The sequence below is a fragment of the Schistocerca serialis genome, chromosome 2 (genome assembly GCF_023864345.2).
Source record: "Schistocerca serialis cubense isolate TAMUIC-IGC-003099 chromosome 2, iqSchSeri2.2, whole genome shotgun sequence".
Classification (NCBI taxonomy): domain Eukaryota; kingdom Metazoa; phylum Arthropoda; class Insecta; order Orthoptera; family Acrididae; genus Schistocerca; species Schistocerca serialis.
Window position 1 is genome coordinate 348,810,059 of NC_064639.1, and position 13,659 is coordinate 348,823,717.

General features: G+C 47.6%; 1 protein-coding gene across 2 annotated transcripts in view; it reads right to left on the reverse strand.

The window, feature by feature from the left end:
- Positions 1 to 13,659, reverse strand: part of LOC126455543 (protein spaetzle 4-like) — a 241,577-nt gene that overhangs the window by 49,538 nt on the left and 178,380 nt on the right. The window contains exon 1 of one of the 2 annotated variants that reach the window (XM_050091294.1): positions 12,925 to 13,117. The exons of the other annotated variant lie outside the window; for it this stretch is intronic. Within the exon in view, the coding sequence (XP_049947251.1) occupies positions 12,925 to 12,948 (24 nt within the window). The 5' untranslated portion in view covers positions 12,949 to 13,117. Of the gene's footprint in view, positions 1 to 12,924; positions 13,118 to 13,659 lie in introns of those variants that run through there. 2 annotated transcript variants of the gene reach the window in all.

Here is a 13,659-nt window from a genome sequence, read left to right on the forward strand (position 1 = left end):
CTGCTATCTTCAAATCATTTCTCGTAGTTACAGAGTAACCAGTCAAGAGAATTATCCGATTCACTGTCATATACTCACGTCTATGATAGCTAAACGGTGTTCCGTTATGCCAGGTTACGGTGTGACAATAAGATATGGACTACATTGCCTGAAAATGGTCAGTTTGAGACGATAAAAACAGATGAGAAATAAGTTCTTTTTTTAATAACAGTTAAAATATTAAACACGTTAGAAACTTGAGTCCCTAAGGCTAACAGCCGAGGCGGCGGGAAGGGCAGCCAGCCATGAAGTGAAAATAATCGACCACTCATGATGTATCAGATCCCGCTACAGAAAAGAAACATACCAAGGGGAAGAAAATAGCCAGAACAACGAATACAAATGTTTTACAAGAGGTTTGCTAGTTTCTAGCAATTACAGTCGCTTAGCAGTCTGAAGACATCAGATAAGATTCTACAAATATTATGCGAAAGAACCTACAGTTTACCGAAGATCGCTGGAGCAACGAAGGGTACGTAGGGACTGAAAAAAAAGCGCAGGTCATGTCCACTTTCAAGAAGAGCTGCAAGGCAGATGTAGACCTGTATCGTTGAAGTCAATCTGTTTTAGAATTACAGGGCACTTTTACGCTGAATGACAACTTATTTGGAAAACGGAAATCTCTATAAAAATCAACACTGATTCCGCAAACAGGCCTTGCGAAACTGACCACTCTGTTCCTCCAAGAGATCTATAGCACTGTAGACGGCACTCTGGTTGATCCCGTGTTGCTTGACTTCTGAAAGGGGTTTGACACCGTCCCGCACTGCCTTTTAGTGAAAAAATACGTGCTTATCAAGTATCGGACCAGATTCGCGACTAGATTCAACAGTTCCTTGTAGAAATGACAACACATCTCTCTTAAAGAAACAAAATCGACAAATGTAAAGTTAATTTCCGGAGTATCCCAAGGAAATGTAATACGGTCGTTATTAGAATGAGATTTTCACTTTGCAGCGGAGTGTGCGCTGATATGAAACTTCCTGGCAGATTAAAACTGTGTGCCAGACCGAGACTCGAACTCGGGACCTTTGTCTTTTGCGGGCAAGTACTCAAGTGGAAGGTAGGAGACGAGGAATTAGCAGAAGTAAAGTTGTGAGGACGGAGCGTGAGTCGTGCTTGGGTAGCTCAGCTGGTAGAGCTCTTGCCCGCTAAAGGCAAAGGTCCCGAGTTCGACTCTGGGTCCGGTACACTGTTTTAATCTGCCAGAAAGTTTCAGGACCGTTATTGTTTACAATGTATCTAAATTATATATAGAAAGCATCGGAAGCTCTAAGACTGTTTGCAGATGATGATGTTTATAACAAAGGAGCAAAGAGGAGAGCAGAGGATTGATAAATGGTCCAGGCAACGTAACTCATTGCGCATACATAGGAAAAGAAATCCACTGATGTATCAATACGCTATTGACGGGAAACTGCTAGAAACATTAACTACCGTAAAATATCCTGGAGTAACTACTCAGATCGACCTTAAGTGAAATAACCACATAAAATAAAAAGGAGAAACAGCAGTTGCCAGACAGATTCATAGGAAGAATCTTAAGGAAACGCGTCTACTAAGAAAGTGGCTTATAATGCGCATGTTCGACTGATTCTCGAGTATTGTTCATCAATATGGGATCCTTATCAGGTAGGACTGATAGAAGAGATAGAGAAGATCCAATGTAGAGCGGAGAGTTTCGTCAGGGGATCGTTTCGTCGGCGCGAAAGATTTACAGAGATCCTCAACAGACTCCATTGGCAGACGTTACAAGAGAGGTGTGGTGCATCATGGAGATGTTTACTATTGAAATTTCGAGAAATTACTTTCCGGAATGAGGTGGACAAATATTACTTCTTCCTACATACATTTCGTGTAATGACCACGACGAGAAATTTCGCGACATTAGAGCCAATACAGTGGCTTACCGACAACCATTCTTCCCACAAGCCATTCGCGACTCGAGCAGGTAGGGGGATCAGGTGGTGATACCACACGTACCCTCCGCTACGCACCTTTAAGTGGCTTGCGGAGTATGGTTTTTTTGTTTGTGGTTTTAGGGCGCAAAACTTCTATGGTCATTAGCGCCCAGCCCGTGACGTAGGAAACAGGAAAAAAAAAAGAAATTTAAAACCAGCAGCGATGGGAACAAAGTCATAAAATTTGAGAAACTAAAGGCAGAAGGAATGCTTAAAAATCCACTATAGAAAGGGGTTTGTTGTCCCCAAAAAAAAAAATTTCAAATGACTGACGTCATTTCACTGTCACTAATAAACTGGAGAACGCGGTCGGCTGAGCGCGTGTCATCTGCTAAAATCGACGATAGATCAGGCGATAGCTGTAGACGGGAGCGTAACTGATTAAAATAGGGGCATTCAATTAAAAGATGTCGGACTGTCCACAGCTGAGAGCAGTGGGGACGGAGTGGGGGAGGATCACCGCTTAAAAGATGTCGATGGCTAAAAAGACAGTGCCCTATCCGGAGTCTAGCTAAAATTACCTCCTCCCGACGACGCGTTCGGGAGGAAGAGGTCCAAGCGCAAGGAAGGGCTTTCACTTCCCGCAATTTATTATGGGGAAGTGTTGACCAATGCGCATGCCATAAATGAGCAACTTGGCGACATAAACCGCTCCGTAGATCGGTAATGGGAAGCGACTGAATAGCTGGCCGAGGAAGAGAGACTGCAACCTTGGCCGCTATATCGGCCGCCTCATTCCCACAGATACCAGCGTGTCCCGGGAGCCAGAGTAACGCCACCGAGACGCCCCCCAGGTGGAGCAAGCGCAGACAGTCCTGAATCCGGTGGACCAGAGGGTGCACAGGGTAAAGAGCTTGGAGACTTAGGAGAGAGCTGAGAGAATCTGAGCAGATTACGTACTGTATCCGCTGATGGCGGCGGATGTAGTGGACAGCCTGGAGAACAGCGTAAAGCTCCGCAGTATAAACCGAACACTGGTCGGGAAGCCGAAAGTGATTTGGGGTGTCGCCAACAATATAGGCACTCCCTACACCTAACGATGTTTTCGAGCCGTCGGTGTAAATAAATGTGGCGTCCGTCATTTGTGCACATAGAGCAGCAAATGCCCGACGGTAAACAAGTGTAGGGGTACCATCCTTGGGAAATTGACATAGGTCTCGGAGCAAGTCGATCCGGGGACGGAGCCAAGGCGGTGCTGTACCCCAAGTTGTCAAGAAGGTTTTAGGAAAGCGGAAGGAAAGAGAATGGAGCAGTTGACGGAAGCGGACTCCCGGGGGTAGTAGGGAGGAGGAGCGGCCTGCATACCCTACATCAAAGTAGGCGTCGAAAAAAAGGTCATGGGCTGGATTAGCAGGCATGGAAGACAGATGGCTAGCATAACGACTCAGAAGGACTGCCCGCCGATTGGACAGCGGAGGTTCAGCAGTCTCAGCATAAAGGCTTTCCACAGGGCTGGTGTAAAAAGCTCCAGACACTAAACGTAATCCACGGTGGTGGATAGAGTCGAGACGCCGAAGAATAGACGGCCGAGCAGAGGAGTAGACTATGCTTCCATAATCCAATTTCGAGCGCACTAAGGCGCGATAGAGGCGGAGAAGAACCACTCGGTCCGCTCCCCAGGAGGTACCATTCAGGACACGGAGGGTGTTAAGGGAACGCAGACAGCGAGCCGAAAGATAGGAAACGTCGGAGGACCAGCACAGTTTTCTGTCAAACATAAGACCCAAGAATTTAGCGACGTCGGAAAACGGAAGGTTGACAGGACCTAGATGTAAGGAGGGCGGAAGAAACTCCTTACGTCGCCAAAAATTAACACAAACGGTCTTACTGGGTGAGAAACTGAAACCGGTTTCGATGCTCCACGAGTGGAGGCGATCGAGACATCCTTGAAGACGTCTTTCAAGAAGGCTGGTCCGTTGAGAGCTGTAGTAGATCGCAAAATCGTCCACAAAGAGGGAGCCCGAGACATCAGGAAGGAGACAATCCATAATTGGATTAATGGCGATGGCAAACAGTACAACACTCAGCACGGAGCCCTGGGGTACCCCGTTTTCTTGCGAGAAAGTACGGGAGAGAGTAGTGTTCACCCGCACCCTAAATGTGCGCTCTGCCATAAATTCGCGAAGAAAAAGGGGCAGCCGGCCCCGAAAGCGCCAAGAGAACAGTGTGCGGAGGATGCCTGTCCTCCAACAGGTATCGTATGCTCTCTCCAGATCAAAAAATATTGCCACCGTTTGGCGTTTCCGGAGAAAATTGTTCATGATGTAAGTGGAGAGAGCAACAAGATGGTCAACTGCAGAACGATGCTTTCGGAATCCGCATTGGGCTGGTGTTAAAAGACTGCGGGATTCCAGCCACCAAGCTAAACGGTAATTCACCATACGCTCCAAAACCTTACAGACACTACTCGTGAGAGAAATGGGGCGATAACTAGAGGGGAGATGTTTGTCCTTTCCAGGTTTCGGAACGGGAACGACAATAGCTTCCCGCCATCGCCTGGGAAAGGTACTGTCGGTCCAAATTCGATTATAAAGGCGAAGGAGGTAAAGCAGACTATGGGTTGATAAATGCAGCAACATTTGGACATGGATACCATCCGGTCCTGGGGCGGATGAGCGAGAAGAAGAGAGGGCATGTTGGAGTTCCCGCATGGAGAAAACAGTATTGTAGCTTTCGTGATTTTGAGAGGAGAAAGCAAGCTGTCGCACTTCCGCAGCACGTTTCGGGAGAAACGCTGGCGGGTAATTTGAAGAACTCGAAATCTCAGCAAAGTGCTGACCCAATGAGTTAGAAATTGCGACGGGGTCCACTAAGGTATCATGCGCGACAGTGAGCCCAGAGACCGGGGAGAAACTAGGCGCGCCTGAGAACCGTCGAAGCCGACTCCAAATTTCCGAGGAGGGAGTGAAGGTGTTAAATGAGCTAATAAAGAATTTCCAGCTTGCCTTCTTGCTATCGCGGATGACGCGACGGCATCGCGCACGGAGCTGCTTATATCGGATACAGTTGGCCAAAGTTGGATGGTGACGGAAAATGCGAAGAGCACGTCGCCGCTCACGTATTGCGTCACGGCATGCCTCGTTCCACCAAGGAACTGGGGGGCGCCGGGGCAATTCGGAGGTGCGTGGTATTGAACGTTCCGCAGCTGTGAGAATAACGTCGGTAACATGTGTGACCTCATCGTCGACGCTGGGAAAGCGACGGTCATCGAATGTCGCTAGAGACGAAAAAAGTGTCCAATCGGCTTGGGCAAACTTCCAGCGTCGCGAGCGCATATATGGCAGTTGAGGCTGCAGTCTAAGAACACATGGAAAGTGGTCACTCGAGTGTGTATCATCAAGGGCGAACCATTCGAAGCGCCGAGCTAGCGGAACAGTACCGACCGCAAGGTCCAAATGAGATAAATTTGTCGTGGAGGCAGACAAAAATGTGGGGACCCCAGTGTTGAGGCAGACTAGATCCGCTTGGTGGAAGACGTCTAGCAATAGTGAGCCACGTGGACAAGGATGCGGAGATCCCCAAAGCGGGTGGTGGGCATTGAAGTCCCCAACCAGCAAACAGGGGGGTGGAAGCTGATCAAGAAGATGGAGATCAGCTCGTGCCATTGGTGTGGACGATGGAATGTATACCGTACAAAGAGAGAACGTGTATCCAGAAAGGGAAAGACGGACGGCGACAGCTTGGAAGGAACTGTTTAAGGGGAGTGGGTGGTAATGGAGAGTATCATGGAGAAGAATCAGGAGTCCTCCATGGGCTGGAGTGCCTTCAACAGAGGGGAGGTCATATCGGACGGACTGAAAATGAGGGAGAACAAAGCGGTCATGGGGACGCAGCTTTGTTTCCTGAAGACAGAAGATGACCGGCGAGTAGGATCGTAAGAGGATCGACAATTCATCCCGATTGGCTCGAATGCCGCGGATATTCCAGTGGATAATGGACATAGGGTGAACAGGAAATGGAGGAACGTGACCAAGGGTGCTGTCAACTCAACGACTGCTCAGAGCTTGCGACCGACAGCATGGAATGGCATTCAGTCGAAGGCAGAAGATCCTGATCCATAGGTTGGTCAGGAGCAGCTCCTGCCACCAGCGATCGGCCGGTTGACCGGTCACCAGCAGTGCGCCTCGGCGACACAGAAGACGGCCGAGGGCGATTTCCGCCAGGTGGTGCTGTAGATGGGACATGCCTTGGCGGAGAAGGAGAGGAACTGTGTTTCTTCGTAGCCTTCTTGGAAGTATGAGGTTTAGATGAAGGCGGAACCGATGGTTGTGAAGTTGCGGTGCGTAAAAACTCTTCACGAGAATGCTCTTTTTTCGAAGACTTGGTGTCTGACTTTTGGGCTCGAGATTTAGCAGAACCCGACGAAGGGTGAGCCATTGAGTGGGCAGGCGAAAGTGGTGAGGTTGAACGGGCGATCTTTGCGCTGGCCGATCAGACGACCGTGGTACTAAAGGTGAGGTCGCAAGTCTGCGTGGCCGCCTCCTTTGTTGGCCGAGGAGAAGCAAGGACAGTGCTGTATTTTCCTTTCTGAGGCACGGTGGGCTGTCGACTGGCGAATAATTTTCGAGCAGCAAAGGTCGACACCTTTTCCTTCACTCTTATTTCCTGGATGAGCTTTTCGTCCTTAAAAACGGGGCAATCTCGAGAGGATGCAGCGTGGTCACCCATACAGTTGATGCAGCGAGGGGATGGAGGCGGACAAGCACCCTCATGGGCATCCTTGCCACACGTAACACATTTGGCCGGATTTGAACAGGACTGGCTGGTGATTGAACCGCTGACATCGATAGCAATGCGTAGGGTTTGGGACATAAGGGCGAACGGAAATTATCTCATAGCCTGCATTGATTTTTGATGGGAGTTGAACTTTGTCAAATGTCAAGAAGACAGTGCGGGTTGGAATGATGTTCAAGTCAACCCTTTTCATAACCCGATGAACAGCCGTGACGCCCTGGTCAGACAGGTAGTGCTGAATTTCTTCGTCAGACAATCCATCGAGGGAGCGTGTATAAACGACTCCACGCGAGGAATTTAAGGTACGGTGCGGTTCCACCCGGACAGGGAAGGTGTGGAGCAGAGAAGTACGCAGCAATTTTTGAGCCTGGAGGGCACTGTGTGTTTCTAACAACAGGGTGCCATTCCGTAATCTGGAACAAGACTTTACAGGACCCGCAATTGCGTCGACACCTTTCTGAATAATGAAAGGGTTGACCGTGGAAAAGTCGTGACCTTCGTCAGACCGAGAAACAACAAGGAACTGTGGCAACGATGGAAGAACCGTCTGTGGCTGAGACTCAGTGAACTTACGTTTGTGAGCAGACATAGTGGAAGGTGAGGAAACCATTGCGGAAGAATCCCCCATGATTACCGGCGTCTCCGATGGCGCACTCCTCCCTTGTGGGGGCCCTCACCGAGGGCACACCCGCCTTAGGTGATTGTTCACACCTCAGGTCACACCTCCCGACAAACGGACGGAGGGACCAATCGGCACTTTCGGAAGGTATCAGCTCGGGTAATCACCCCTCCCTGGGCCTGGCCGTTACCAGGGGGTACGTACGTGTCCTACCTGTCTACCCGGGGCGGGGAATTACGCGTTACCCCGTCACCGGCTACGCATGGAAGTGCGTGGGTCGGCCTTCAGACACGCACAGGGAGGAAAAAAGATAAAGGGAAAGGAAAGAAGAGGGGGGTCTCAAACGCCGCAGCGGAGAAAAGGGCAAGGAGAAGAGGGAAGGAAAAGAGAAGGACAGAGGAAGGATGAGGACTTTTAAGTGTAGAAAGCAAGTAATTTGGAAAATTTCGAGTGTCCGTCTCCGGACGTAGGCACAAACCATACTCCCAGAGGGGGAGAAAGGGAAGGAAAGAGCCAGAGGTGAGGGGGGGGGGGGGGCGAAGATGGGGGACGGGGAGGGATGCGGAAAGGGAAGGGAAGGGAACGTATGCAGCCCGGAAAGGAAGGAGGGCCACATTAGCTCGCGGTCCCCTGCTCGGTACGCACGTGTCCACAAAAGAGTTGTGGACCCCCTGGGGGGGCGTAGTATGGTGTAGATGTCTTTCGTGAAGGTACTGTAAAGCCACTTAGCTGTCAATCGCTGCGTGGCATCATCCATGGTTATGCCACTCTCCATAATCACTGTATTTATCTTTGGGAAAGTAACGAACTTGATATTTGAGGAGTGCAGTTGAGTTGTGGAGTTATTTGTTGCATTATACGACCCGAAAGTAGCAATTTCGTAAATCACAATCTTGCAGCACCAATTTCACTGCTAATTACTTAACTACCAAAAGAATACTTCCCACGATGACACGCTAGCATTTGCCTCAAGACTGTCCGTAGAAAGCGATTCTCCCATTAAAATATGTAAACAGCAGCAAATGCGTATTTGGTATGTGTTGCTAAACCACTGGTAACATCAGATACATAAATTGGTTGATTGGTTGGTTGGTTTGTTTGGAGTGAAATGGACAAAACTGCAGGGTGATCAGTCCTTTCATCCGTTAAGTGGCAAAGCAGGTGTATTCGTCAAAGGAAGGAGGCGAAAGGCGGATCTTGGAAAGCCTAAGTGTAACCAACAAAACAAAAAAGACAAAACCCATAAAAAAGACAGTACAGACAAGCTGTTAAAAGATCATTTAAGAAAAGGCATTAAAACCAAGAAATGAAAGAATAAAAAGGTGGAAAGGACAGGTCAGGTCAGGCTGGGCCACCCAGTTAGGTCCAACAATGGACAGGGTGGGGGGGGGGGGAGGGAGATGGGTGCCTACCTTACAGGGATATATAAATATTATATCTTCTTCATAATGATTATTGCGTATCGCTATCACGGCCATCTAGAAGAAAGTTTAGGAGTTAACATCCATCGACGATTAAGTCACTTGCAATCTAAGACAGGCTTGGGTTGGTGGTGATGGATTAGGGAGGAAATCTAGCGCGCCCTTTCGAAGGAAGAATCTTGACATACACCTCAAACTATTTAGAGGAATCACAGAAGACCTAAAGCTGGACGGCCGACTTGAAACTCCACCCGCCGTCCTGCATTGCTTATTATCACGACTAAACCAACACAGTGTTCTTTGAACACAAAATCTCATGCCAGAGGCGGGATCGAAACCATCTGCCCCATCACCACCATCTAGTGGTTAAAGAGGAAAGTGCACCTCTGAGACCAGCCAATGTGGCCGTGCGGTTCTAGGCGCTTTAGTCTGGAAGCGCGTGACCGCTACGGTCGCAGGTTCGAATCCTGCCTCGGGCATGGATGCGTGTGATGTCCTTAGGTTAGGTAGGATTAAGTAGTTCTAAGTTCTAGGGGACTGATGACCACAGATGTTAAGTCCCATAGTGCTCAGAGCCATTTGAACCATTTGCACCTCTGAGAAGAAACGATATGCGACGCGACACTTGTTGGTGCGACACTTGATACCACGGGGGCGATACAATATGCCATGCGATGGGACTCACCATACAACAAGCAACAAGACTGCACGAATCATGTTTCTCAGTTGCAATCATAAACACTTCTAAAGAGGACGTCATTGGAGCTTATCATTTAAAGCTCTAGAAATTGAAAAAGGAAACAAAGTACTGGGCGGAACAGAACAACGCCATAAATATTGAACATTGTTCAGCTGTGATTCTCGTCAGTTCTCCCAACATGAACACAAATTCCACGACTTCTACAGAATGAGTCCAGGGGCGTTCCATTTTTTGCAGCCAATACTTATCAGCCAACGTGAAAAAACAGGAAACCTATTTTGACTTGCTATCTACTGTTAAAGAGCTACTCATAAAAATAAGTTTGTGCAAATGTGTGAATGACTTAACAACGCCATAACGAAAAGTTTACTTTTTGTAAGACCACCTTGTATGGCATTTTATTCAGTGTAATACATATATTAACAATGGCAACGAATTAATAAAGGTAGAATAGTATTTCTACAACTTAATTTTCGCAAAGTTGTAAAAGTCAGTTTCAGGAGTATTTAGGAGAAACTTTGCTGGATTTGAAGTTCGATGTGTCACCATCGATGGTGTAGCACTGGTCATAAAATGCATATACGGCTAAAACAATAGCGAAAAGCCAAATGTTGGAATGTTACAGCGTTCTGGAACTGTTTGAAGCGACATATTTATCCGTCTAGATTAGTTTGGAAGGCGTCAATTTGGTCACGAGTTGACAAAGCCAACTAATACAAAATACAGACAGACCTGTAGCGTAGACCGAATTTCACGCTTGGTTCATAGTTAACGAACGGTTCATTATTTTAAAAAACTGCAAAAATATGACATCAAATAACTAACATGAATGAGTCGCACTTGGAATAAGTCAAATTCATGCAGCTATCTTGGTGCCACAGTTTGTAGGAATGCGAGATGGAAAGAACACACAGTCTCAACAGCAGGTAAAGTAGGTGGAAGGCTCCGATTCATTAGCAGGGTTCTGGAAAAACGCAACCATTCATCCAGAGAAGTTTGCTTGCAAAACACTCCTGTGACCCATACCAGATAGGACAAACAGGGCATTATGAACGTATACAAAGAACTTTCACAAATCGTCAGATTTTTTTTTTTTTTTACCGCTGGAAGGGGGTTAATTGGGTGCTGATAAAACTGAACTGGCAGACACTTAACTGAGATGCGTACCATCCCACAAGAACCAGTTTACAAAGTTTCAGAAACTGTAAAAATTGAGAAAAGCTGACAAGTGCGAAAATTACCGAACTATCAGCGTAACAAGTCAAGGTTGCAAAATACTAACACGAATTCTTTACAGCGGAATGGAAAAACTGCCAGAAACCGACCTCAGGGAAGAACAGTTTGGATTTCGGAGAAATGTAGGAACACGTGAGTCAATACTGATGCTAATTCTGTTAAAAGATAAGGAAAGGAAAGGAAAACGTACGTCTATACCGTTTGTGGACTTACAGAAAATGGCAAATCTACATCTATACTATTTGTAGATTTAGAGAAAAGCTTTTGACAATATTGACTGGAATACTCTTACAAATTCTGATGCCAGAGGGGTAAAAATACAGGGAGCGAAAGGCTGTTTACGACTTTTACAGAAACCATAGGGCAGTTATAGGGGGGGGGGAGGCAGGAAAGGCAAGCAGTGGTTGAGAAGGGAGAGACAAGGTTATAGTCTATCACCGACGTTATTCAGTCTGTACCTTGAGCAAGCAGCAAAGGAAACTAAAGAAAATATTGGAGTAGGCGTTAAAGATCTGGGAGAAGAAATAAAAACTTTCAGGTTTGCCTTTGACATTGTAATTCTGTCAGACAGCAAAGAACTTGGAAGCGCAGTTGAATGGAATGGACAGTGTCTTGAAATGATATAATATGAACATCCACAAAAGCTAAGCAAGGATGATGGAATGTTCTCAGATTAAATCAGGTGATGCTGACGGAATTAGATTAGGAAACGAGACACAAAGTAGTATATGAGTTTTGTTATTAGCAAAATAACTGACGGTCAAAGTAGAGGATATAAAATGTAGACTGGCTATGGCAAGGAAAGCGTCTCTGAAGAGAAATTTGTTAACGTGGAATATAGATCTGGGTATTAGGGAGTCTTGTCTGAGGGTGCAAATGGCTCTGAGCACTATGGAACTTTTAACATCAGTTCCCTAGAACTTAGAACTACTTAAACCTAACTAACCTAAGGACATCACACACATCCATGCCCGAGGCAGGATTCGAACCTGCGACCGTAGCCTAGAACCGCTCGGCCACTGTCTGAGGATATTTGGATGGACTGCAGCCGTGTACAGAAGCAAAACATGAGCTATAAACAGTTTAGACAAGAAGAAAATAGCTTTTGAAATGTGGTGCTGCAGAAGAATGGTTAAGATTAGACGAGTAAATAACGTAACTAATGTGGAGGTACTGAATAGAATTGGAGAGACAAGAAATCTGCGGCACAACTCTATTAAAAGAAGGGATCAGTTCATAGGACAGTTTCTGAGACGTCAAGTGATCGTCAGTTTAATATTGGAGTGAAGTATGAGGGGTAAAAAATCGTAGAGGTAGGCCTAGAGAGTAAACAGTAGTTATTCGGACATGAAGAGATTTGCACAGGATAGAGTAACATGGAGAGCTGCATCAAACCAGTATTCGTACAGAAGACCACAACAACACAGTAAAAACGTACTGAACACTCCTACATATCGCTAGATTTGCCAGTTTCTGTAAGTCCTCAAACGGTATAGACTTAAGTTTTCCTTTCCTTAACTTATCTTTTAAGAGGAGTCGTAGTGTCAATATTGACTCGCGTGTTCCTACATTTCTCCGAAATCCAAACTGTTCTTCCTGGAGGTCGGTTTCTACCAGTTTTTCCATTCGGCTGTAAAGAATTCGTGTTAGTATTTTGCAACCCCAGAAGAAAATTTTTGACTGATCACAGCACACACCAGGCATGGAAAGGGTTTCCTTAATACGTGGTACAATAGGGAGTGTCCCTTGTTATGCACTTCAATGGTTTACACATAGCCACAAATAAATCGCAAGGTAATTCGGAAAAACCTTATTTCACCATTGATAAAAGGAGTCCGACGAGTGTTTATGTGCAAATTATGTACATACATGGTATACGAAGTACGGAAAATGCTTGAGGATACGGGAGGCGTTGGGGACTGCCAAACACACTAACTCTTTACAAAATCACATGTCACCAAAGACAAACACTGCCCTCGAATGCAGCCTGCATACGAATTTTAATCTGCACTAGAAACGTATGCTGTTGTCTGAAAATGGACTTGGGTCGTCACATCTTCCGACTAAATAAATCGAGTCGACGAAAGCACGATACAGAGTCGTTTTCTTTCCCCCCTTACTGTAGTTGCAAACAGCCGCCGAGCACACCAGCCACGCACAACACAGGAGCTACTGCGGACAGTGGCGACGCGGTGGGCGTCGCCGGCGACTCACCAGGAGCAGGCCGTGTGCGGCCATCCCTGTGGCGACGCGACGTCTGGCGGTGCTGTGGCGCTGCGCTCGCTGGCCGCTACCTGGGTCTGGGTCGGGGTCGCTGCTGGCAGCTCCGCATCGCGCCTCACCACTCTTCGCCGCTAGGCCGAGCGCTCTTCCTGCTCGCTCGTCCTTCCGAACCTCTCGGGCCGCCGTCGCGTCGGGCACTGCAGGCGCTCGCAGCCAGCCGCGTTACCGTAAGCCAGAAAAAAAGCCGCGCAGTCAAGTGGGTCAGCGCAGACGGGCCGAGGGGGTGGGGGGCGCCGTCCCGTTACGCGCAGCCCGGCAGATGTGTGTCGTGACACACTGGGCGCACCGCGCTCCGCGCATGCGCGCTTCAGGTGCGTCTGCCGGTAAACACAGGCAGTGCGGCAGCGGCTTGCACCGCCGCAGGCCGATCAAGTGTCGCTGGGTGGGCGCCGGTCTCGTTCAGTCAAAATTCGATGACGCGACACCAGAGGATTTTGTCAGTGTTACCGGGCTCAACTCCCTGCCAGAGACAGTCGTTCTCAGGAGGTTGTGGCTCCTCTGGCTACACAGCAACTCAAAAACAGAGCTGTAAAATGCTGTAGGCATTCGTTTACTCACAAGGGAACCTCCCCATCGCACCCCCCTCAGATTTTGTTGTAAGTTGGCACAGTGGATAGGCCTTGAAAAACTGAACACACATCAATCGAGAAAACAGGAAGAAGTTGT